General features: G+C 36.8%; 2 protein-coding genes across 5 annotated transcripts in view; one reads left to right on the top strand and one right to left on the bottom strand.

Annotated features, from left to right (window-relative positions):
* CFAP36 (cilia and flagella associated protein 36) overlaps positions 1-14951 on the top strand; it is a 31637-nt gene extending 16686 nt beyond the window's left edge. The window contains exons 4-10 of the mRNA XM_004780303.3: positions 2054-2168; positions 5828-5915; positions 7814-7865; positions 10026-10128; positions 13791-13930; positions 14121-14270; positions 14784-14951. Of these exons, the coding sequence (XP_004780360.1) occupies positions 2054-2168; positions 5828-5915; positions 7814-7865; positions 10026-10128; positions 13791-13930; positions 14121-14270; positions 14784-14885 (750 nt within the window). The 3' untranslated portion in view covers positions 14886-14951. The remainder of the gene's footprint in view (positions 1-2053; positions 2169-5827; positions 5916-7813; positions 7866-10025; positions 10129-13790; positions 13931-14120; positions 14271-14783) is intronic.
* A 2037-nt stretch (positions 14952-16988) lies between these two features.
* The window catches only part of PPP4R3B (protein phosphatase 4 regulatory subunit 3B), a 68784-nt gene continuing 59226 nt past the window's right edge, over positions 16989-26546 (bottom strand). For 3 of the 4 annotated variants that reach the window (XM_004780299.3, XM_004780298.3, XM_045077857.1), the window contains 2 exons: positions 24895-25088; positions 16989-18673 (listed from right to left, as the gene is read on the bottom strand). In XM_004780299.3, coding sequence (XP_004780356.1) covers positions 18578-18673; positions 24895-25088 — 290 coding nt within the window. In that variant the 3' untranslated portion in view covers positions 16989-18577. Of the gene's footprint in view, positions 18674-24894; positions 25091-26546 lie in introns of those variants that run through there. The other variant, XM_004780301.3, reaches the window with a different exon arrangement.

Here is a 26546-nt window from a genome sequence, read left to right on the forward strand (position 1 = left end):
TTTACTAATTTGGGGGTTTAGATTCAACAAAACACTGTATTACTATTGTTATTATAGTACCAATTTGCAGATGAAGAAACTTAAGCTCAGAGAACTAAAAGACATGCCCAGGGGCGCCTGGGTGGCTCAATGGGTGAAAGCCTCTCTTTTTGGCTCAGATCATGATCCCAGGTTCCTGGGGGGGCGCCCACATAGGGCTCTCTGCTCAGCAGGGATAATGCTTTCTCCTCTCTCTCTGCCTGCCTCTCTGCCTACTTGTGATCTCTGCCTGTCAAATAAATAAAATCTTAAAAAAAAAAAAAAGTCACACAGAGTCACGCAGCTGGTACATGGGTAAGCTGGAAATGGCTTTTGATATCAAGGGCTCATTTTCTTCCAATGCGTTGATGGTTCTCGAGCTTTAATGTTTTAAGAATTATCTGTGGAGATACATGGGCACCCATTCTCTAAAAATTTAGATTGATTATGTTTAGGGCACAATTTAGGAATATGCATTTCTTAGACGCCTCAAGGTACACATTATGTGTGTAACTTTAATTCTGACTTGTTGTTAGAAGCTCCAGTTGATACACTGCTATTAATAGAACTGCCCTCAAAGAGTTTATTACTGATGGGGATAAAGTCCTTAATATCACCAATAAGAAGTCTAGGAAACCCCAGAACAAAGTTATGTGGGGGCATAATCCCATCAAGTTGTCTTGGCAGACATGACTAATCTATCACAGAGACTGTCCACAACTGGTTTCAATACTGAGCCTTGGGCTGCCAATCACAGTCAAGTCTACCTGCTAGTCCCTGCTGTGGGTCTTTTGAACAGTGCATGTAACTTTAGGGGGAAGAACCTCTCCATCATTTTTTTCTACAGCTGACTCCTCATAAATGTCACAGAGAGAGATGCATTTTTAAGATTTTATTTATTTATTAGAGAGACAGGGAGGGAGTGAGCAAGTACAGGCAGGGGGAGAAGCAGGCTTCCCACTGAGCAGGGAGTCCGATGTGGGACTCCATCCCAGGACCCCGGGATCATGGCCTGAGCCCAAGGCAGATGCTTAATGACTGAGCCACCCAGGTGCCCCCTGAGAGCTGCTCTTGCATTTTGCTTTGCTTTGCTATATACTGCGGTTTTCTGGTGAGCGGATTGCTGAAGGAGCTGATTGCTCCCTCCTCTTTGCTTCCTCTTTGATGGAGCTTTGGTTGATGTGTCTGACTTATTGCTGCAACCCTTGGTTGCCTCTGCGTGATTTTGTTCAGCTTTTACATTAATATCACGGAAAGGTTGAAATAAGATTTTAGTCTGGTGCATTAAATTTGAGTGTTTTCTCCTGGGTTTTCACCCATTGCAAATCTTATTCTACTTATTATTGATTAGCTTGGGAAGTGGCAATAGCCCCCTGTAGTTAGGGAAATGTTAATTTAGGTACTCCATGGAAGACACCTTTACTTTTCCCCTTAATTTATCACATTTGTTGTTTCTTCCAGAAAATGATTTCACAACATAATTTCTAACTTACCTTTTACATGAAATTTGTACATATAGGACAATTGTCTTCCCACATTATTAATATCTCATTACACTTATTTTCCAGACTCCATTTATTTTTTTTGTATTGACTTTTATTCAACTTGGTACTTTTATTGATTAAGGGATAATTTTGTACTTAGGATTTATTATTCACAGTAAATTTCAGGTGATAGAAATAAAACCAAATAGATATTGTTATTTTGGCCGCAAAATAAATCCAGATACTGAAGTGGTAACCTTAAAAAAACTAAGCCTAATTTCTGTGTTATTTTTCAGAGTTACTCAGCACTGGCTCATTTGGAAAATATATTACCGTTGTCAGTCTTAGCTTCTTGGAGGTCTGGGGGTTGGGAGAGTCTTACATTAAAGGCTTGTAGAATCTTAAAATTTAACTTTTGAGTCATTTGACCATAAGTACTACTACAGCATTCTTGAATTAATAGAAATGATTTGCCATAGAAATGATCTGAGTGTGTGGAAATAGTTGTAAAACTTGAATCTTCATTTAACTTCCAGATTTCTTTTCCATAGGCCATTTTGCAACCTGTATTGGCAGCAGAAGATTTTACTATCTTTAAAGCAATGATGGTCCAGAAAAACATTGAAATGCAGCTGCAAGCCATTCGAATAATTCAAGAGAGAAACGGTAACATGTTGAATTTATATCTAAGTGCTAAATTTTTGTTTTTGGTTTGCAATTTTGACTATTCTGATTATATTATGGTCTTAAATGTAGCTGCTTTGTATAAATGTATTTCACGTTTGCTGACTGAAGAGATTCAAGAATGTAAACTTTCCTGATCAATTTGTGTTTGCCATCTCAAAGAAAGCAGACCAGAATTTGATTTAATGATGTTTTAGGTCTCAGAGAGCTTGATTTTTCTTCCTAGTCATTTTGTTTATGAAATTCAGTATTTTGAATGGTCACAGTTTTAGTTACTGTGAAGAGAAGGTGACTAGTCTTTTTTGTCGGGTTTATGATAGGACCTTTGTAGGAGACAGTGGCTCTGCAGCGTTAGTGAGCTTTTGGAGTTGTTGGAGGGCTGTTGAAACATATACGGTTGTTTCCCTCTTCTGATTCAGTAGGTCTGGGGTGGGATTGAATGCTTTGCATTTTTAACAAGCTCCCAGGTGATGCTGCTGGTTTTGGGACCAAACTGAGAACTGTTCTAGGACAGTGGGCAGGTATGACTGCACTACTGTCAGGGAAAGGAAAACCGAACTCAAAGCCCTCATAGCTCTCTTTAGTTATTCTCTTCCCTGACTCTCTTGTCTAATTTCAGTTTGTCCTTTGATTTTCCTGCTTTTGTTCCCGTCTTGTGTATTCGAGTTACATTTGACATCTTGACTTGATACATGTGTGTTTCTAACCGTATTTCTTATTGTACTATCTCCTTTTCAATCCAGATTCAATCCAGATTCTTACTACCTTTCACATTTCTGGCTGTAGTAACCTGACCTTAATACCTTTGTGTTCCTTTGCTCAATAGACTGCACTGATATTCTTGACCTTGCCTATTTACTCTTTAACGGTTTGGCAGCAGGACCTGTTTTAAAATTGCTTCTTGAAGACGTGAGAGCTATAGTTCAATTGTACTGTTTGCTTTTAAAGGTCTGGAACATGCAGCAAGAGGCTTCTATTGTTGTAGGGCAAGCAGGGCCCTTGTGGATTCTTCTCTCATTAGTATCATGAGAGTAGAGACTATCTCTTAGAGCCCAAGCACCACCATAACTGTCCTATAAAATTCTAGAATGCTTTTCACAGCAGGTGTGAGAGCCGATGTCTGTGGGTAGGAGATAACATCACCCTAACCCTGAACGATGGATGACACGGTGCTGTTGCTTTGGTGTAAGTCAGTCTGGGAAGCAGTCTGTCTTTCTACCATGGTTTGCTTTATAAAATCCTTTTCTCTGAATGTTCCTGAAATTATGCCCTATTCTGACCTATGTATGGGTTAGAGGGCGCGAATAATTATTTTATGTTATAGCTAAAATTGTTTTGCGGGGATCAGTTTTGATAAGAGCTGGTGAACTTGATATTGGCATGCCATATGTTTTCAGTTTGGAATTTAACTGGAAACTCATTTAGATTTTAATATAAAGGGAAGAAGTACATATAGCTTGTATCAGCTGGATATCGCCTCAGGCTGCCGTGAGCAGAAAAAGCCTCAATGAAAATGTCCTAAGCAGTAAGAATCGATCCCCACTGAACAAGAAGTCCAGAGGAAGGGAAGAAGGAAGACAGTCTATGTTGGTTAAGTTACTAACTCCGTGATATTATTAAGAACGCTGACACTTTCCATCTTTACCCTCTCTTCTTCTGAGGATCTCTCCTGATTGCCCTCTAGCTCCATTGGATGAGACTCAATGATTTCTCATGAAGAAAGGGGATATATTTCTTCCTGTACATCTCTTTTTGATAACAAGACAAAACTTGCATGGAAACCCCAGAAACTTCCCCCTCAGGTCCTATTGGTCAGGATTGGGGTCACATGCTTTTCTTAAACCCTCTGGCATGGAAAATGAAACCATTATCATGAGTCACTCTCCTGTGTTGGAGTGGGGCTAAGTCTCCAAATACTTGGCTGCCTGTTAATTAAACAAATCTGGGTTCTATTAGCAAGGGAGGATGAGGCAATAATGCAGAAGAGTGCTGGTATCAAACCACAGGGTGAGAATGTTGGCTTATCTTTAAATAAAATCTAATACTTTGTTTCTGCCATAGTATTTTTAATACTTGCATTTAAGAACATTGCTTAAGTTAGATCAAGGAGTTAGTACCTTAGAGCAATGTTGAGTGTACTCAGAACTGCAGACCATTTGAAAATTGTCTTGGGAGTAAGAATAATTCAAAGGCTCTCTGGATTCTTTGTTGTATTTTATCAAAGAAATTTGGGGAAATGCAAATCAGAGCATTATTTTGATTTTTTTTTTTTAAAGATTTTATTTATTTATTTGACAGAGAGCGATCACAAGTAGGCAGAGAGGCAGGCAGAGAAAGAGAGAGAGAGAGAGAGGAGGAAGCAGGCTCCCTGCTGAGCAGAGAGCCTGATGCGGGACTCCTAAGACCCTGAGATCATGACCTGAGCCGAAGGCAGCGGCTTAACCCCCTGAGCCACCCAGGTGCCCTATTTTGATGGTTTTGAAGCACTGCATACTATTGCATCATTTTTTTCTTAGTTCCTTTATATTTCCTCAGAAATACTACCAGAGCATACTAATTGTGTATCTTTTGACTGGAAAAAGTACAAAAATGCACTTGAGATTGATCAGTATTTTTTAGTCAGTTCTTTGGCTGTGATGCCGCACTGTATTTTTCAAGATGTTACCATTGGGGGAAAACTGAATAAAAGGTGCATGCATAACCTCTCTCTGTATTATTTCTTACAACCGCATGTGAATCTGCAAGTATCTTAAAATAAGTTTAATTAAAAAAAGTATTTAAACATCAAGGGGATTAGAATAATAAAGCTACTTTAATTTAGAGAAGATTGAAAATCCCATAGTCATCTGTGGATTAAGAAATGGAAGGTAAAAATTAAGACACATGCTGCTGATGTTGTGAGAATATACTAATAAGATATGAATAGAACACTGATTACCAGTCTACCTGCTTCTTAGGAAGATGTAGGTAATAAAGTAAATTCAACCAACACTTAAAATTACTTGCCGTGAATTATAATTTGCATTGGGCTGAAGTTGGTACTGCCCTGGTTTATAGTTACTGGCCCAATATCTGGATAGAAGCTCCGAGAGCAGAGATTGTTTTCTTCATCTTTATATTCCTCCTGAGTGCTTAGCACTGTGCTTTTTCCAATGTAGTAAGCAGGACCCTTTTCAGCAGCATTTGCTGTAGCATGAATGAAGCATATTAACATGCTGTTTAAATTAACAAAGTATTGTATATTTTCTTTTGGAAACTCTTTTCATCCTTAAGGGATACTTCTGAGAGCATGCTTTCATTATTAGGAGCTTAATGATTTCAGTGGTCTATCCTCAGACTGTAGATGATTACAGGGGGTGATAGTTTATATTAACTAATTTTAATTGCTGTATTATGGTCAATTTTAATGGGTAATACAAATAATTACTAAGAGAATGTCTAGACAAAACTGTGGTGTTTGGGTGGGGTTGATTCTTTAAAACAAGAAAAAGTAAAAAATATAATAATTAGATGATAGCTTAGAACATTTTTAAATGAACTGTTAATAAACTCATTTGTACTTTTTGATGAATTAGAATAGTGAGCAATAAATGTTTTCAGTAGAGTTCATATTCTTTTGTGTGGTCTTTGATTTTCAACAGGTGTATTACCTGACTGCTTAACAGATGGTTCGGATATGGTCAGTGACCTTGAACAGGAAGAGATGAAAATCCTGAGGGAAGTTCTTAGGTATCATTCTTTAATTATTTTTTGAATGAATCATTACTAATATTGTGACATGATCTGTGTATGTTTTCTACCCTCATAATATTATGAACTCGTGAAAGTAACTAAATTCTCTACTGAAAAACCATAAAAATGATGTATCATTGTATTTGTTTATAACTATGTATAACATTTTTTAATGCACAGAAAAAATGATTTTCAAGTGCCTCATGCCCTATCAGCCTAAATGGGAGGGGCTTCTTCCCATCCCTTCATGGGAATAGGAAACCAGCCAGTAGACCCAGCCTGGTGACAAGACACTCTATGGCTTCTGGACCCTGGTGTTAGAAGTGGCTCATTCCAGGTGTCTAATAGCAGGAGGCTGGACATTCACATTCCACAGATGAAATAGCTGGCAGGGTGGCAGGTAACCTGCAAGGGAAAAGTAGGCAGTGGGAAGTGCCCATCCCAGACGATGTCTTGCTGGTCTCTTCTTTGCCCCACTTACATGATTCTCAGCCAAATGCCTGGCATGGAGTGTGCAGGCCACTAAAGGAGCATTTTTTTTTCCCCCCTTGGGCCTGTCATCTCTTGACCCCTCTGGCAGTTTTGGAAGGGAGAAACAATTGCAGTACCTAATTTTAAAATCTCCTTTGAGAATGTAGAGGCTTAGGGCAGAAGGATACTTATAGCCATTGTGTCAACTGCAGAATCCGGCCTTCTCCTTTGGGAGCCCTTCCTTTTTCTTCAATTCTAACCACACACATGACTGTCTTCTAGCATCTGTAGTTCTACCCCTATCCACCTTGTTCTCAGCTTCAGAGCAGAAGGGAGGACAAGGCAGGATGGCGATTGGGAGGATGGGTCTAGTGGGGAACTATGGAAGGAGCTCCATGACTTAGTGCTTCATTCCAGGGGATCTAAGTAGTTGTGGGGATGGAGGCAGGTGTGCTGGTAAACCCAGCCTCTTCCAGCCAGATCCTATTTTCCACAGCAGGGGCAGATGGGAGCCTGAGACAATACAGAATGCTTTGAGTTTATAGGTTTGAAGAGTTAAGGAAATTGTTAATAGATTTAGAGGATTGGTAGTTTTGGCTTGAGCTGGTTGCTTTTGTTGGTTGATTGGTGGTCTGAAAATTAATCAGCATTGTACTTTTAGACTTTATTTTCTAAAGGCTTTTAAGGGGAATGTGCTCTGTAAAGTAGTAAAACTTTGTTATGAAAGAGAGTTGACTTGGCTATTTTCCTAAATCGGAGGCCCTAGTGAGCAGTTTACAGCAACTGATAGAGCTTTGGCGTAATGATTTCAGGAGAGCTTTGTGATAACTCTGGTGCCCCTGGAAAAACTAAAATGAGGGGAGAGATGGGTCTTATCATTTTAAAGTGAGAGATCAGATTTGCCAATCAGATTTGGGTTTACGATTTCAAATCTGTAGGTCTTTGTTCAGCTAGGGGTCATTCACATTTCCAAAAGAAATGGGTGAACCTGTAGTTAGTGTTACTATATTATGCTGTGTGTGCCTATCATGTATCTCTTTCTCAGTTGATTCTAAGTTGCTTTAAGAAAAACCTGATTAGGGCGCCTGGGTGGCTCAGTGGGTTAAGCCGCTGCCTTCCGCTCAGGTCATGATCTCAGGGTCCTGGGATTGAGTCCCGTATCGGGCTCTCTGCTCAGCAGGGAACCTGCTTCCTCCTCTCTCTCTCTCTGCCTGCCTCTCTGCCTACTTGTGATCTCTCTCTGTCAAATAAATAAATAAATAATCTTTAAAAAAAAAAAAAAAAAGAAAAAGAAAAACCTGATTATTTCCATCTTGGTTTCCAAGATTCCTTGCACATGTTGTGAGCTTAGTTTAGCATGTTGCTTGTTGGTTCTTTGACCAACAAGAAAATTTACTTCTCTACCTTATTTTTGTATATTTCAGAAAATCGAAAGAGGAATATGACCAGGAAGAAGAAAGGAAGAGAAAAAAGCAGGTGCCCACAGCACATATTTAGTATAACAACAGAAGTATTTCATTGCCGTTATCCTTTGTTTTTTAAGCAAACTTGCCCAACATAGGGCCCAAACTCATGACCCCCAGACCAAGAGTCACACACTGTACTGACCAAGCAGCCAGATGCCCCTCATCGCTCTCATCTCTTTGGTTTACACGTAGGTTTTGCTGCTTATGTGGAACTACACGGTTCCTCAGAGTATCATATTCTTTTAGCAGTTCTAGGCATTTGTGTGCGACTTTATAACCATATTCACTTTATAACCCACACAGCAACCTACCTTTTAAGTACCCAATAAACACTGAGATTAGCTACCAAAAACTGTAATATCATTCATGTTATTCATATCATTCATATTATTCCTTATAAAAATTCCCCTTAATTTTATGAATACGAGACAGTTGAGAATAATATTTTCCTTTCTCCCTCTCCTTGATTCCTTTACTGTTTTGAAACAGCTACTGTAGTTATCCTTGAGGGCCCCCTGCAGACTTTAACGTGATCAGCCTCAAGTAGAAGGAGTCAGTTATGATAATCCCTGGCATATTGTTCTGCCATTTAGAACTATTTCCATAAAGTGCCTAATCTTTCCTAAGGACAAATTAAACATGTATCCGGCTGAGGTGAAGGAAGCTAGTAATTATTCCTTCCTCTCTTCCTGTGTACAGTTTCCCAAATTTCTCTGAAGGGAAAGGGAAACAATATGAACTGTCTCTTGGTCACTCGAAAGTCATTTTCCTTTTCTCCCTTCAGTCACTGTGGTACATCCTTGTATCATGCACTGTCTTTGAAAAGCCTCATTGTACTGCAAGGTGCCCCATGAAGAGCAGAAGGAATAGAGATGATTTAGCATTAAGAGGTGATTTATGTGTCTTTAAGTAAATCTCCTTTTAGTAAATCGAGGTGCAATGGATAGGTGCTATATTTTTTAACGTAAGAGAATAGAACAGGGATGACTAGGTGGCTCAGTTGGTTAAGCATCTGCCTTTGGCTCAAGTCATGATCCCAGGATCCTGGGATCAAGACCCACGTTGGGCTCCTTGCTTGGTGGGGAGCCTGCTTCACCCTCTGCCTGCTGCTCCCCTGCTTGTGCTCTCTCTGTCACAAATAAGTAAATAAAATTAAAAAAAAATTTTTATTTATTTGTGTGTGAGAGAGAGAGAATGAGAGGAGAGAGGTCAGTGGGAGAAGCAGACTTCCTGCCGAGTGGGGAGCCTAGTGCCGGACTTGATCCTGGGACTCCAGGATCATGACCTGAGCTGAAGGCAGTCACTCAACTAACTGAGCCACCCAGGTGCCCCCATATAAAATCGTTTTAGAGTATAGAAGAGATATTAACTCAAAACTGCTGTCAGAAGACATTACTGTTAACTCTCTGGTTTATAAGCAAACTATATTTGACTTCTTAAATAATACTATGTTTTAGGTGTTATATGTATGGTTTTTTAAAAGACTTTTAAAAAAGACATTATTATAGAAATTTTTGAACACACAAGAGTAGAGCTGATAGTATGGTAAAGAATCGTCCTGTGTCTTTTACCCAGCATATAGGGTAGGGGTATATGACATGAGTTATCTAATAAGCTGCATGTGATTAGATTTTCCTCTGTTTTTAAGAAAAACAAATTATCAGTTTACTTAGTTTTTCCCAAGATTTAAATGATTTATTTGGTTTAAATATACTATCCCATTTTAGAAATGGAAATAAACCCATTTGTGGCTTCTTCAGGCGTAGCATGGTGTAGTGGTATATAGATTATTTTAAGTGGAAAAGGACCTTATAATTCAGTGGATTTCTTTCTCTATTTGAGTATTTTTCCTCAAGGTCACATGAGTAGTAAGGGTGAAGCCTGGGTTTGAACCTAACTTCTTGTTAAGTCCAGGGTCCTCTAAATATACTACTTACTTATTCTTAGCAGTGCATGATTTGAAATGAGAATGTTTATCTACCTCAAAAAATTAAAGATAACAAAATGCTGGAAAGTTCTTAAAAACTTTGGAAAATCTCCTGTTCATTGTCTATTTAGTGGACAATATATTTTTTAAAAGTAACGTCTTTGGATCCCTTAAATAGTGAATTAGTCAAAATTAATCTAAAAAACTTTTTAAAATTTTATCATGTATTATGGATTCCTGAAGATCTCAGAGGCTAAAACAGAAGAGCCTCCCGTGCATGCTAATGAAACTGCAAAAATGAAGAATTCCCAAGGGGATGGTGAACATGTTACACACCCACCCTCAGGTAAGGTTGAACTTTCTTTAACAAGATGGATATATAAACATATAAAGAGTGCATTACTTTTTCATACCTACCTGAATAACTCATACATACCTTTCTCATACATACCTGAATTAACCTTCAAAACCCCTGGGAGGGAGTGTTGGATGGCCATTGGTATTTAAAATTCTTTTTTAATTTAGCTATGGCGGGTGGAGGTAGGAAATACTCAGCTGACAGAGAGGGTGTAGTCCCCAGATTTCTAAGTGAAGCCTGGAACCCAGACCAAGTCGTGAAATCCCTTGAGGGAGTCACCAGCCTTTGTGCCATGGCCAAAGCCTCCAAGATATGTTCACGTCGTGTTTGTGTTCTCTTCCATGACCACAGTTATATAGTGTTTGTGAGTTAGAAGCAGAACTTGAAAGGTAAATCATTTTCCTAATGAATTAAAGCATAACTAGGAAACAAGAAGTAGCCAGTTTATCCAGATGTTTCATCAGGAAATACTGAAACTAAAATTGATGAGAATCCTTGTGGAAAATGTTAGTGGATGAATTTGTACAATATATAGCAAATCCATTTTCAATTCTTTCTGATTTTCTTTATAAGAAAACAAGTAACTCTGAAACAGAACTTGAGTCATGATTTGAGTTCATGTTGTCACGCATTTCTCTGGTTTTAAATAAATGTCCTTTTCTCATTTAAAAAAAGCCACACCCATTAGATATGATCCTTATTTTTATGTTTATTATTTTTCTTTTAGAAGAAATTCCAGGAAGCTGAGTGACATGTCCAAAACCACCGAGCTTTTATTTATTTATTTATTATTTTATTTATTTATTTGACAGAGAGATCACAGGTAGGCAGAAAGGCAGGCAGAGAGAAAGGGGGAAGCAGGCTCCCTGCTGAGCAGAGAGCCCAATGTGGGGCTTGATCCGAGGACCCTGAGATCATGACCTGAGCCAAAGGCAGAGGCTTAACCCACTGAGCCACCCAGGCGCCCCACCACTGAGATTTTAAGTGGTAAAAATGTAACTTACTTTGGTCTTCTGCCTTCTAATCTTGTGTTCTTTTATGTTTTAGTTTTGAAGAGATTTTATAATTGAGATAAGATGAGCTTGATGTTTTCCCATTGATTTTAAGGAACTGTACTGACTTGATAAAACAATGGGGCATATGAAACAGAAGCAGGTTTATGAAATTACCTTCCTGCTTTCTTCCTAGCAAATGTAACCATTTTTCTTTTTTCATGATCAGATTTTAGGTAGAATAACTTCATTTGAATTCTATTTATGAAAGCATCTCCTTTTTTTGTCTGAGCTTTAATTTGCTGGCTCAAACTTAACTTTCTGTTTTGTACAGACCTAAATACACACTTTTCAGTCTTGTGTCTGACGTAATCTGAATACATTTGCTTTGTCTAGTTCCTTATCTATTAAGTCAACCACATAAAACTCAGGTATGCAAATAGAACATATAGAACATATAGCAGAACATATAGCAGATAATTTCTAGAGTAATGACTTCAGTTTTCAAAACTATTCTATATTTAAAAAAAGAGTATATCTGATATTCCAGGAAATCATTTCATGCACAGTGGTAGAAGTCCATTTTGAAGACCTAATTTGGGAAGAATCAAAAAGGAGTCTGATTTCTTTTTTAATTCCTTTTTTTTCATGTGTTTCCTTGGTTCCTGCTAGAAATGGATATCATCTGTTCTCAGACTGGTGCAAAGAGTTGCCAGAGATAAGATGATCTTTCTTTAAGCTTTCTGGTTGTTTGATTGTCTCTTCCTAGAAATCAGCGAAGCTTAAGTATTTTGGTTTCAAGTAGTTTCCTCTCTAGATGTGAGTGAGAATATACAGGTTGTTCATAGCTAATAAATTCCAGGTAAGAACTATCCAGAACAGGTTCATGAATTGAACATAAATGCTTATGTGCCTGGGATTCCCCCTCCTCAGAAATAAATGGAATTGTCCCTTTTTCTGCTGTGTGCTTCTGTATCTGGGGGCTAAGCCTACCTCTATGTAAAGTCACCATCAGTAAGAATGGCATATTTTTTTTATTTTTTATTTTTTTTTAAAGATTTTATTTATTTATTTGACAGAGAGAGATCACAAGTAGGCAGAGAGAGAGAGAGAGAGAGAGAGAGGAGGAAGCAGGCTCCCTGCTGAGCAGAGAGCCCGATGCGGGACTCGATCCCAGGACCCTGAGATCATGACCTGAGCGGAAGGCAGCGGCTTAACCCACTGAGCCACCCAGGCGCCCCAAGAATGGCATATTTAACTCTTGCTGGTAGAGACCAACTTGCTTGAGTGTGTCTTTTTTTTTTTTTAATATTTTATTTATTTATTTGATAGGCAGAGATCACAAGTAGGCAGAGAGGCAGGCAGAGCAAGAAGAGAGGAGGAAGCAGGCCCCCTGCTGATCAGAGAGCCCGATGTGGGGCTTGATCCCAAGACCCTGGGATCATGACCTGAGCCAAAGGCAGAGAGGTTTTAACCCACTGAGCCACCCAGGCGCCCCACTTGGGTGTGTCTTTATTTCTAAGTTCTGTAGCTCCCTGTCTACGCTGGTTGGAGGTTAGTTACAGCCTCATCTCTTCTACAGATACTTTTACTGTCCAAGAGCCTGAAGACCATTTCTTCTTCCAGCCTCCCTGGCACTGCCATCAGTGCATTCACTCCATGCTGAAGCAGTGGTCCTCTGGCAATTTTTTTGCTCATGCAGTTTTATTTCCGGTTTCACTTTGCTACCAAGATTTTTAAACATTTCGAAGCATGTGTATTATGTTCACCCATCCTTGTTTTAGTTCTTGCTATCATTTTTATCTGATGCTTTTCTTGTTTCACTCTGCTTTCATAGTTCAGGTACTTAAACCGAAAATGTTTTATCTTAAATCGCCTTGTCTTATAATAAAAAATGGCTCAGAAAAGCAATTATCATGTTAATCTTGTCTTTTAGCAGTCACCAAAAAACTGGAGAATAGTCAGTGCTCTGTTATGTCTGCTTCTAAGTTCTACTTAACTTTAAAATCCTTGCATTTTCTTACAGTGTTAGTAGGTTTATTAAGGTTTTTAGTATGTATTACAAACAAAAATTAATGATATTCTTGGCACTTACTTGTCCAGTCCAAAAAACTGTAGCTTTAACTTCATTGTTCTGAAAATATACAGGGTCATTTACAGTTTCTTTTATAAGCAGAAGTTTGGCACCAGTTACATTGCCAGTGAGGGATTTTAGTGTCCTGTTTTTTTAGCTTATGTGGCAATATTGTAATATATTACAATACTATATTTAATATAGTATAGTAATAGTATAGTATTGTATAGTAATAGTATATTTAATATAGTATAGTAATACTATATTTAATATAGTATAGTGTAGTTCTAATCTTTAGATAAGAATTATACTTCTTGTAGCTGTTGTGACAAATAGCAGGAGCTTTGGAATTTGTTGAAATGTCCTTATTCATGAGTAACAGTAGTTCAAGCTCCTTGAGGACAGAGACCACGTTTATTGTTCTCATCCAGTGCTTGAAATATAGACATTGATTGAATCGGTGTGTGTTGATTTAAAGTGAGGGGGTGGGGAGTGAGAAAAAAAAAACACACTAGGCATTTTGGTGAATGAATACATGATATTGCTTATAATATACTAATTGGTATCTATCTAATTACTGCCAGAAGTTAAAGTGCATTTTGCTAATCAGTCAGTACAACCTTCGGCAAGAAAGCTGGAAATGCTGCCCGAAACTTCCTCCTTCCCACAAAAAGGCCTGAAGATCCCTGGCTTAGAACATGCAAGCATTGAAGGACCAATAGCAGTAAGTAAAACACATTACTTTGTAAGAACTATGAACAGAATGACAAAGTACTAGGAACAATGTAAACAGCCATACACTGGGCTTTTGTTATTATCTTGAACTCAAATTTTGAGTTGAATCAGCCAGTGGTTATCTGTGCTACTTATTATGTGAACTTGAATTTAAATAGTTCCTTTTCTATTTGACACAGAATTTATCAACACTTGGAACAGAAGAGCTCCGACAGCGAGAGCGCTACCTCAAGCAGAAGAGAGATAAGTTGATGTCCATGAGAAAGGATATGAGGACTAAGCAGATACAAAATTCTGAGCAGAAAGGAAAACCTGCTGGGGTGGTAGAGGTATGGCTGGCTTTAGTGTTTCAAACTTTGCAGATTTAGAGGTGGAATTGTCAAAATCAGAATGTGTGCAAGACAGCATTGATAATGTTGCTTGTAGATGCAGTCATAGTTACGCCCCCGCTAGTATAGCACCTGTTGTTTTTTCTGGCAGTGAGGTGGCTATGATATGAGGATTTTGAGATCGAAATGATAGAGGTTTCATTTTACATTTTTTTCTTTACTTACCCTGCTGTGAGTGCTTGAGGGTCAGCAGTGTATTTTACCTAAGCCCTCTGAAGTATTTTATCCACAAAGCAGCAACAGTACCCTCGCCACCATCTCCAAGAGGCTTTCTTCCCTAAGAGATTTTTGCTGAGAAGAGATAGAGGGAACCCAGTGCATATGTGGCTTTTACATTTTTATTTACTGAAAATGTTCTTTGAGGCAGTGTGTTGGGAATTTTAGACAAATGAACCCATCTTATACTACAGCCAATTTTTTTGTTTTTTTGTTTTGTTTTGTTTTGTTTTTAAGGAAATGACAGAGAAACCAGAAATGACAGCAGAGGAGAAGCAAACATTACTAAAGAGGAGATTGCTTGCAGAAAAACTTAAAGAAGAAGTTATTAATAAGTAATTTTAAAAACAATTTAGCAAAACAGAAGTTCAAATTTTCTTAAAAATAAATTATTTAATCCTTAAACTGAGCCTGTTAGTTTCAAATACTTGTGTTTGTAAATGCAAATATAAGCTCATTCTTAATACTTAAACTTTTGAGGTAAAGGGTGGTGGGGAAGGCAGCTACTTGGGCTGAGGGTATAGAGAACTGATAGTGCATTTATTCATTCCAGCTTGGTTTTTGTTTGGGCTAAGCATTGTGCAGGTGTGGGGGATACAGTCATCAAATAGATCACCAGAGACCCTGCCTTCACTGGGCTAGAATTGGCCTGCAGAGCCAAGTGTACAAAGGGAAAAGTGCAGTATTATAAGCAGGGCTGGCCAAGCCTCCTTGAGAAAGCCATGCTTTAGCTGATGGGAAGGCTAGTTACAGGGAGAAATGGGAAGGAACAACTCAGGTCCTGTTGCAGGAAAGGAGGAAGCAGCTAGGAGGAGCAGGCAGTATGATGAGTATGCACAGAATGAAGGCAGAAGGCTGGCCTATGAAGTTGGAGATAGGTGGGGGACTGATTTGCAGGGCCTTGTAGGGAATGTGAGGATTTTAAATTTTATTATGGCAGGAGGAAGTCACTGAAAAGTTTTAAAGCAGAAAAGTTACATCATAATGTTCACTTAAAAAAAGTGTAGGTGTGGTTGGAGAGTGGGTGAGTTAGAATCGTTGTGGGTATACCAAGTATAAGGAAATCCAATCAAAAGACCCGTTATCCTGGGCAGGAGCAAACAGCACTTGGAAAATGGATGTGAAGGATGTTAAAAATACTCGCTCTTTATAGAAAAGCTACCATTAAAAAAAGATAATGGGAACCATTGAATACTGAGGGAAATGCAGCCATGGGTATAGGGCTTTTTTATGTGCTGTGGTTGGCTGCTTACAGAGAACCAGAATAGGGGGAGATACCCTTCTTTCAGAAAACTTCCTGTAGTATTGTCTTCCAGCAAGCACCCTCTTTTCTAGTTATGGGTTGCTCCTGAGGTTTAATTAATTGTGTCTTATCTCTTTAAATCTACAGTTACAAACTTTTAGAAAGGGATACCAAAATTTGTTTAGCCCATCTTCAACCTGCAGAGAAAAACCAGCATTACTTTACATTTGTCACATTTCATCACTTTAGATGGACAAGAAGAAAAACTAGTGATTAAAACACAGAAATCTGTTTCATGTAACTTTTTATTAAAAATAGTTTTTATAGTGGATACATGTTTACAGATATAATTTTAAGAGAACCTCAGGCATACAAATGTGGGCTCTGGCTTGGTTCACTGAGTGAAGATAGATATATAAAAATCCTGATCTGCCTGAGGGTAGTCATTAAGACGGCAGCTAACATGTGGAAATTGAATAGTTATTCTTTCAAGGGATATTGTAAGCCCTGTTTTCATATCATTGTGGGTGAGCATATGTACCATGAAAACTGTTATCCTCTAAGTCAACAAAAGATTCACATTTCTGTGATAAGGTTCCTAAGATGATAATGATCTAAAGGTTTGACTCGTAATTCTTCAGAAAGGAAAATTAAAGAAACTCTTCCTAAGATATAAAGATAATAATTTCTACTGGAACTTTAAAATTACTTAACCAGGAAGAGTCAAAAGAGTAAATAGGGAAATGCTTTAGGCCTTGGCTGCTTAGATGACAAGAGGAAATTAAGAGCTAAAAGTAAAAGGGGCTTCACAGAATTTGCTTGAAAAAAACCGTATTCAGATGGTAACTGTACTGATCTCAGTTTAAATTATCCTGAATCACTTGCCTTATAAAGTGGAAGGTCTTTTTCATTATGTGTACTTTTAATCAAAGAGTTGAGACTAGCCCCACACTGTGATGTTTTGGTGCTGGGACTTCATTTGCCCAAGGTACACCTTCTGTAAGTAAAATCAGTAATTCTTAAAGTGCAGTCAATCTTTGTTTGTTTAGAATTATTTCATTCGGATTGGTGTAGGACTTAGTGGTTTATAATAAATATCTATGGATAACTTATTGGCTTTTAAAAGATACTATAAAATGGACAAATCTCAAAATGGAGTTAACTTATATTTACAACAAACCAAACAAAAGCAACAATCATAGAATTACAGGGTCACATTTTAATTCCCGAATTTTACAGTTCAGCATTAATATCACCACATGTATACAAATGGTGTAAAACAAGTACAGTGGTATTTTTAATACAAAATAAACATCTGTTTTATGGAAAAACTATACTTCATATCTACACAGACAGCCCATCTTTTCCAAACAATAGCCAAAATTAAAATAAACTACAAAAATCTCCAAAACAGGGGAAACTGCTTCAGTTTAAGCTATTCCAGGAAAAATGGACCCATTAACACATTACAAGGGTGATCTGAAGATTGCAGCTGGAATTCCTGTTTTTAGGTTGTTTTCCCCAATGTATGAAATTTAGTTTGGGGGATGTTTTTCTTACTTCAGCTTGATCTCAGATCACAGATGAGCAAACTAACATTAAAATATTTACAGTTAACCTGCTGTTCTAAAAATAAAACCTCTTAACTGTTCACCTCAACTTATCTTAAATTCATTTACGTACATGGAATGTGCTTTTATTCTTTAAAAAAAGCAGCTTTCATATTACACCCTTGTTTGTTTATGGAAAAACTTCATGTGCTGCATACTGACTTTGACACTGAAGTAACTTCTCGGATCAAAATGGCCTCTAGATATTAAATGCCACTTAATTCAGCACTGATTTTTGTATGTGAGTTTATAAATTATACTTTAAACCTTGCCTGCAGCTCTGGAGAGAGACAACTTTATGAGCGAAGCAGAAAGTGACGTCAAAGTATCTTGCACAAAAGATTGTATGTACTACTAGGAGACATTTGGAAACGTTCTGTTAATCCACTCCCAAGTTTCTAGAGAAGATCATTTTGAAATACTACTGTACTGATTCTTGGCATCAGTTATCTCTAAAAGTGCTGTAAAGTTATATTAACAAGACTGTCCATTTTGAATCCAGCTTGTTTGTTTTCCTCAAAATACACACTGAAAATTCCTGGTGTAGAAAACTCAACATGTACTGTAACACAGAGTATACTTCCCTTCAAATACCTATAAGGCTGAATTTGTTAAATCTTCAAAAAATGGTCCCAACAGCATAACTTCATTTTTATGATAGTTGAATTTGGTTTTCATAAAAATTTTTTTTTTAAAAAGAGGCAACTGATTAAAAGAACAACATGGCCAGCACCATTATACAAGTAATGTTATTGGGTTTGTAACTAAAGTTTTGTAATCATTTCTAGATCGGATACCCCCCTGGATAAACCCTGCATTTAATATAATTCTATCAACCTTGTTCCCTCCCCAAGCCATCCCCAAACCTGAAAGTTTCCTCAGGAAGAAGCTATCTCCCAGGTTCTGGTTACTAACCTTTTTTTTTTTGTTTTTTGTTTTTTTGTTTTTTTTTGACAGCCTAAAAGGCAAACTCCTTAATTACTAGCAAGCAATCAAGTTCCTGGGAAGCCTGTTTTTTTACAGAACTAAACTCTCCTAGCTGATATACTGAGTATCTTTAGCTACTCCTTGTATATTTGTAAGTTCAAGTGAGAAAGCTTTCTGATTCAGATTTTCAGCTCATTGAACAGTTGCAGCATTTTAGTAAGACCACACATTGAGGGTCCCTATTAAATACTTTATGAACCAAGACGAGGTCTTTTCCTGGGAGATGTTTCTTCTTCTTCATCATCTTCTTCATCATCTGGGTAATCCACTAAACCAACCAAACTTCCCTATTAAAGAATAAAAAGAATTTTTTAACATATGTAACTTAAGGAAAAAAAACTTATTAATATAATCACTTTTAAAGACATCACAAATAAATTTTCAAAACTATCTAATGTATATCTCAGATATATTTGAATTTGATAAAGGAACTGCTTGAAAATTATGAACACTTGGTACCACTGGTGGCACTCTAAGTTACCCTCAACTTTTCTATTTAGCTCCTTGATTTTTAACGATACCTCATAATTCAATTCAATTTAGCAAAATTGCACTATGGAAAAATGTATCTCCAAATAGCAAGACTCACAAATCATGAGCTGGAAGGGTCATGGGAATGAATTGGTTCATTTCTCCATGTTTAAACTAGAGAGTGTAGTCAGTCGATGGTAGGAAGCCTCCTTTTGTCTCTATACTTCACATGTGTAGTATTTCATTACTAAGTACATACCATTGTTTTCATTATGCTTTTGATAATAATAAACAAATGAAATTGTCCCTAAAACTAACAACTAAAAAATTTAGAGCTACCTCTAACCAAAAGGAAAGTAAGGATGAAGTAATTCAGGTGTTTGGCCTTCTATGAGTCATGGAATCCTTTAAAAATCCTATTAAAGTTCTGGACACTACCCAGGAAATTAAATGTCCTCAGGTTTGCAATCATTTTGAATCCACCCCATGAAGTTTATACATAGGTCCCACAGCTTAAGAGCATTACTGTGAACAATGGATTTAGTGCAAACCCTTCAGACTGCAAGGGGATAAACAAAACTAAAATAACTCATATTTCAAAGCTAAGCAGCTTCATATATAAAAACCCAGACATTTGGCAGTAACACTTTGCCAATATATAACTGAATCACTGTAATATCAACAAAGGCCAGTAAGCAGCTTGAAACTGTTATCAGAAACCCTGGGAATGAAAAATCAAACTTATTTATACCATATAAACTTATGTGAGAATCCTGCTTTCTCAGCTTAGTAACACACAAGTCTTAGGTTTGATAAGCAAAAGGCAGTATGGCTAAACTGGTAAAAAAGTATTGATTGTATTGTAGTCTGCCTGACGATTTAGTATCTCTATGCTTCATTTTCCTTATCTGTAAAATTACTCTAATAGTATTTAGGGGCGCGGGTGGCTCAGTGGGTTAAAGCCTCTGCCTTCGGCTCAGGTCATGATCCCAGGGTCCCGCATCCGGCTCTCTGCTCATCAGGGAGTCTGCTTCTCCCTCTCCCTCTGCCTGCCTCTCTGCCTACTTGTGATCTCTGTCAAATAAATAAAATCTTTAAAAAAAAATAGCATTTAGTCCTCAGTGAACTATTCTGAAAATAAAATGAAAATAAAACATAAAAAACACAGTGCTTGGTATGTAGTTAGTGTTCAATAATTGCTATTATCTGCTATTACTAGTATTATTCTTGTTCATTCGGTTTCTAAGCCAAACAAGTTAGATGGGAGGAGACAGAAGATGTAATTACCTTCAAAAAGGCACCAGTCTGATATTCACAAAGATGAAAAATTACCAAGGGAAGTTTTAATCATGCTTAAGATTACAGATTATATATCATAATGTACAAACATTTTAGCTTCCACTGGGTAACATTTAAAATGACTTTTTCAAAAAAAAAAAAAAAAGACTTTTTCCTTAAGATTAGTTAATATTCTATCCGAAACACTTAGCCACACAATTTAATATCAATTTTATCTCTCATTTATATATATATATATCCCATAAACAAACTCCTATACATTAAAACAATCATTTTTATTGAAAATAAAAATATAAAATGTTAAATATTAGAGGTTAAAAAGCCTGTGGCCCAGAGATGCACCCTGTAAAGAATCTGACAGATTCCATACTTAATATACAAACATAAACATACTTGTTTTAAAATAAATATCAGATTGCAATTAGACCACTTAATCCAATTACCCTTTAAGAAAAGTTTCCAATATGAAGGAAGGGATGAAAACAAATGATAATGATTAATAAATACCTATGAGGACACAATGACATTTTTTCTGAACCAAACCAATGAACTAAAAAACTGTAAGTTAGGAAACTATTAATATAATTAATCATATTAAAAAATCCGAGGAGAGAGAATTCAACAATTATCCTCTACTCAAAAAATAAAGGACAGATCTTCCATAAATATGATTAATAAAATTTTTAAAAATCATCAGCAAAAGTGCTGGTTTTTATCTTATTTTGATAGCTTTAGTTTCTTTCTTTCTTTCTTTCTTTTTTTTTTTAAAGATTTTTATTTGTTTATTTGACAGAGTGAGAGAGCACAAGCAGGCAGAGCAGCAGAGGGACAGGGAGAAGCAGGCCCCCCACTGAGCAGGGAGCCCGATGCAGGGCTCGATCCTAGGACCCTGGGATCATGACCTGAGCTGAAGGCAGTAGCTCAACCAACCGAGCCACCCAGGCACCCCTATAGCTTTGATTTCTTGATCTCACCTAACTGCACTGGCTACAACCCCAGAACAATCGTTAAATAACAGCAATCACATTGGTATCCCATCTTGTTCCCAACTTTGGAGGGAACACTTCTAATATGTCCTTAAGTATTCAGCTAGCTTTTGGTACTGGCCATATATACTGTGTTAAGGAACTACCCACATATTTCCATTTTACTAAGTAAATTTAGTAACTAATCAAAACTGTAAATACATATTCTATATAGAAATATGCATGTATATGAAATATTTTGTGTAGAAAGTTACAATTGTTTTAACTGCAAAAAGCTGGAAACAACTTTAAAATGCATCAAGAGGGTTACTTATAAATTAAAGTATATCACACTGTGGAATTCTATGGAGGAAGTTCTTTATGTTCTAATATGGAAAGCTCACCCAGGTTAGTTTGTTAAGTGAAAAAGCAAGATCCAGAGTTCTCTTCTATTAATCTGTGGCAAAAGAAGTGTTTGTTTTAGCACCCACTAATGGTTTCTGATTATGACTTTGTAAGTATTTTTCTTTTTTTTTTTGTTAAGTATTCTTGTTCAAGGAAAATGTGCATATTTTACAGCTCTCTAAGTTAAAAAAAAAATCCTTGTAATTTCATTAGTAGCTAATGTCTCACCAGCCTTGAAAACTACCAAGTTTTCAAAGAATGCATTTTAATAGCGTATTAGAGCTTTAAAATGCCTTAACAAGGAAAATAGACAAGTGCACACCTGATCTATTTAATTTTAAGAACCAATCAATTCAACTGTGGCAATCAACAGATAGTGAATTTCAAACTTTTATCATAATCTAGAGTGACAAGCTATTTATTTTCCAAGAGCAATCACTGTTTTCTTCTTGACCCCTCCAAAATGTGGTACAAATGTATTCAGTAATCTGCTGTTAGTGTCAAAAAGGGTAAAAAATGTGTTAGTGCTTGTACTTGATATTGCTAAGTCGTAAGTAAAAAATTATCTGGAAGCATAATGCATTAAGAACCCTAAGAAATAACCCAGAAAACAGAACAAAGAGGGAAAAAAAGAGTAATAGGAGAGAAAAATTATGAAAATTTTAAGATCAATACAGAGGGCCCAATCTCGAAACAGTAAGTTACTGTGAAATAGTAGGTTTCCAAACTGAAGGACATGATTGTTTAGCTACTTCCAAGAAAATAATAAAAACACACACAAAGGATCAGAAATAAGAATGTCTTTGGATTTCTTGGCAGCAATAACTTCTAAGTTTTAAAAGAAAATGATTTCCTATTTGGTTCTACATTCAGTTAAAACTGGCCATCAAGCAGGACGGAATCAACACATTTTCATAGATGCAGGGGCTCAAATTTAACCTCTCCTGGGATTCTTTTCTCAGAAAACAATTATTAAAGGATGTGCTCCATTGAAATGGGATGGTAAATCAAGAAAGAGTACAAAGACATAAGACCCAGAAACAATACAAGAGCTGTGCAGCAAGTCTACAGAGCAAAGGATCTAGGTCGGAACCAGACTGGAGATATCAAAGAGAACACAGAAATTAACCTGAAAGGTACTGAAAGAATTAACAACAGGCACCTAACTACTAAAACAAATGATAAAATGGTGCCAATTTTTACTCTAGAAAGAGAAAAGTTATCCAGAAACATGCAGTATAGAAAAAAGACCAGGAAAAAAGCCATGTATAAAGAATATTTATGTTGTCATTATAGGTATAAAATTATCAAATGTTATTTAAGCCAAAAATTGTGACACAGGGAAAAAACAGTAAGGACTGGTTAAGGAGTGTTTACATGTTCAATTCCCAGCTATCGTAAAAAGAATTTAATGAATTAGGTCTAAACTTGATGAAACAATATCTAATATTAACATTACATTTAAGAAATAGAAGAAACAGGTACAAGAAGAAGAGTTCTAAGCTATCTCTGGAGAAGAATAGAGGACTGACTTTTCTCAACATTTTAATATTATTTTGACTTTTGAAAGTAAGTGCATGTATTGCTTTGATTTGAGAAAGAAAACCTAGTATATACTGATAAAGTGCAAACAGTGTTCTAAGCTCTTTACGTTTATTAAATAATTTAATATGTACAAGCCTATAAAGTAGATGCTATTTTACCCTTGTTTAAAATAAAAAATAAGGTCCTGAGAGATGTAATAACTTACTCAAGGTCAAATAGCCTAGAAAGAGGCAGAGCCAAGATACGAACCTGAACAATTTAACTTCACAGCAGATATTGTTAATATAGTGACACAAATATTACACCAGATTTTTTTTTTTAAGATTTTATTTGTTTATTTGACAGAGAGAGATCATAAGTAGGCAGAGAGGCAAGCAGAGAGAGAGGAGGAGGCAGGCTCCCTGCTGAGCAGAGAGCCCGATGCGGGACTCGATCCCAGGACCCTGAGATCATGACCTGAGCAGAAGGCAGTGGCTTAACCCACTGAGCCACCCAGGCACCCTATACCAGATTTTTTAATCAAGAAGTGAAAATTTTAAAATTTCTAGTTAGAAAGAGCTTACCTCAATACGACAGTGAATAAAGACTACATTTTTGTGAAAGAAAAAACTCAAATTGTATTTTGTGTTCAAACTGAGAAGCATCCCTTCACATTAGGTTTTTTACTCCTATGGCACTGCCGCTTCTACCCTTATGTTAACAGTTGTCTCAGATTTATGCCTTTTTATTTTAAGCCACTTCTTTTTGGGGAAAAGGATGGTTACACAGAATAACAGTATAAGTGAAAGAAGAAAATTTTATATAAAATTTAAACTTGTTTAAAGGTGCCTGGGTGGCTCAGTCGGTTAAGCATCGTTTGCCTTCAGCTTAGGTCATGATCTCAGGGTCCTGGGACTGATCCCTGTGCTGGGCTCCCTGCTCATGGGGGAGCCTCTCCCTCTTCCTCTGCCCCTCCCCCCACCTGCTTGTGCCCAAACAGATAAATAAAATCTTAAAAAAAAAATTTAAACTTGTTTATATAAAAAAGTAATGAATGGAAAATACATTTGCTATGCAAATGACAAAAAGGCTAATATCCTTATAACTAAAGATTCACTCATATTAAGAAAAACACAACCCAATTTTAAAAAGGCAAGACCATGAAAAGACAACTTGCAGAAGAGCAAATTCAAAAGGCTAATAGTCAACATCAGCTAACAAAGGACACACAACTGGGAATGAGAGGTATACGTTCTCCACTACCTAATGGACAAGGATTAAAAATAACTCTAGTAACACTGGCAAAGCTGCAGTGAGTCAAGCACACTCACAATGGTTATGGTAACATAAACTGGTAGAAACTTCCTAAGGGTATTTCAAATATGTATGAAAATATTCTTCTACTCATCGATTCAAGAAAATAACTTAAAATGCAACACCACCAACAGTCCTATCAATGAAACATCAGAAACAACTCCAGTGCTCCAAAAGATAACTGGGTAGATTTCTTACAAATATTATCATATAGCTAAATAAAATGAAATTTTGTAGTCATCAACAGTGTTTTAGTAACACAGAAAAATTCTTTTAAGAAATAAATGAAAGTAGTATACAAAACTGTTTATAGAAAGACCTCAATTACGTGTCAGATAAACCCATATACCTGAAGAATGAATCAAATGGTATTAGCAGTCATGTTCTCTAATGATAGTGTGTATAACTTTTTCCCTTTAACTTTTTTTCTTCTATGAAATTACTTTTTTTATCCAAATTTTCTTTAGTAAACACGAGATAATTTTAAAGATGGGAAAAGCAAAGTTCGTGTATAGGATAATTTCACATACCTTTGTGGCTGTTACTGATGTGGCCAAGTTTGTAGTTTTGGAAGAGGATCCATTAGAGCTTGCTGGTGGTGTCTGAGCCACTACAGATTTACTGTTTGTTCCATTAGCAGCACTGGCAGAATGGGAGAAAGTAAATTTGAAGCCACTTGATGATGTCCTTTTGGGAAGGTTTTCCTTGTCTTCACTTTCTTTTGCTAAAAAGAAAGTAACATTTTTCATCTTTTCCAGTAAATATTCCTAATAAGCAAAGTAACTGAAAATAACAATAACTTAAAAACTTATAAAACACTGCCTTTGCTTCCTAAGAGCTAAGAGTAGAGCATGGTATGTACAGTGCTAAGTCTTGAATTAGCCTGAATCTTAGAAACCCAGGATTAGAAAGGACCTCAAGAATCAATGACCAGAATCAGCTATCCTACACTAGAATCCCACACTGTTGTATGTAGGATGAGTCAAGGATTCACTACTTCTGACTCTTCCTTTTACTGTCCCTCTGCAGCTTCATTGCACTGATCCTATACTTCTGTATTATAGTCCTTGACGGACTTGATAATCTGTCATAAATCAGTATTTCAAGTGCCCAACGACAATGATATGATCACATCTATCAGTCTCCTATTTCCTGAATATTCTAGGATCCTCTATCTGTTTCTCTTATGAGTTGGGTATCCAGTATCCTTTCATATCTGGTTGCTACTTTTTTGTATCTGATTCTCAAGTGGATGCAGTCCTTCAAGTATGGCCTCACCTCCCCTTTTCACTGTTCTCAGGGCAATGCCTATCATGAGTACAGGTAGAAGATTTAGGCTAGAAAAACCTAGGACATTTTGATGGGCCATTTGCTCTGTGAGGCTGAAGTAAATAGAACTTTGAGTACTAACAAGTACATAATGAGTGAGGCTGGGAACAGCAGTTGCAGGAAAAATGTAAATCAATCAGTGAAACACTAAGGAGAAATGTTTTTAGAAAATCTCATTCAAAATCACAAGTGCTTTTGACTTTCAAAATGTAAACTTTTAGTAAACATTTATATGATATATACAGGACAATACTCTAGTAATTTTTCAGGCCATAGAATTAAAATGATTCTTTTGAAAGGTAAGATCTCAGTTTCATAAACAAGGTAAACATATTTGAAAGATGGGAAATGTTACTTCTCTTTACAGTTTATCCTTAATGAAATTTTGATAATGATTTTAAGATTTCAAAGGGTAAAATTACTTCTTTGAGCTTAGTTTCCTCAAAATTATAAAAGGCAGAATGCTCTGGAAAGTTTCTATGTATCTATATGGTCTCTATTATTTTTGTTTTTTTTTTTTTTTAAGATTTTATTTATTTATTTGAGAGAGAGAAAGAGGAGAGGAAAGAGGTCAGTGGGAGAAGCAGACTAGACTCCCTGCTGACCAGGGAAACCAATGTAGGACTCTAGGATCTCGGACTTCACCCGAGGTGAAGGCAGTCATTCAACCAACTGAGCCACCCAGACGCCCCAATATATGGTCTCTATTATTATTGGAGATCTCAGTACAGAAATAAATCCAAGATTGTTCATTGAAGGCGATGTATAAGTAGACAATGTGATTCTAAACAGCAAATGAAGAGCACTGCAAAAGGGCAAATTTCAAGAAAAACAGTTTAAACATGAAAATAAC

Source organism: Mustela putorius, unplaced genomic scaffold (assembly GCF_011764305.1).
Source record: "Mustela putorius furo isolate JIRA1106 unplaced genomic scaffold, ASM1176430v1.1 tig00000224_pilon_pilon_pilon, whole genome shotgun sequence".
NCBI lineage: Eukaryota > Metazoa > Chordata > Mammalia > Carnivora > Mustelidae > Mustela > Mustela putorius.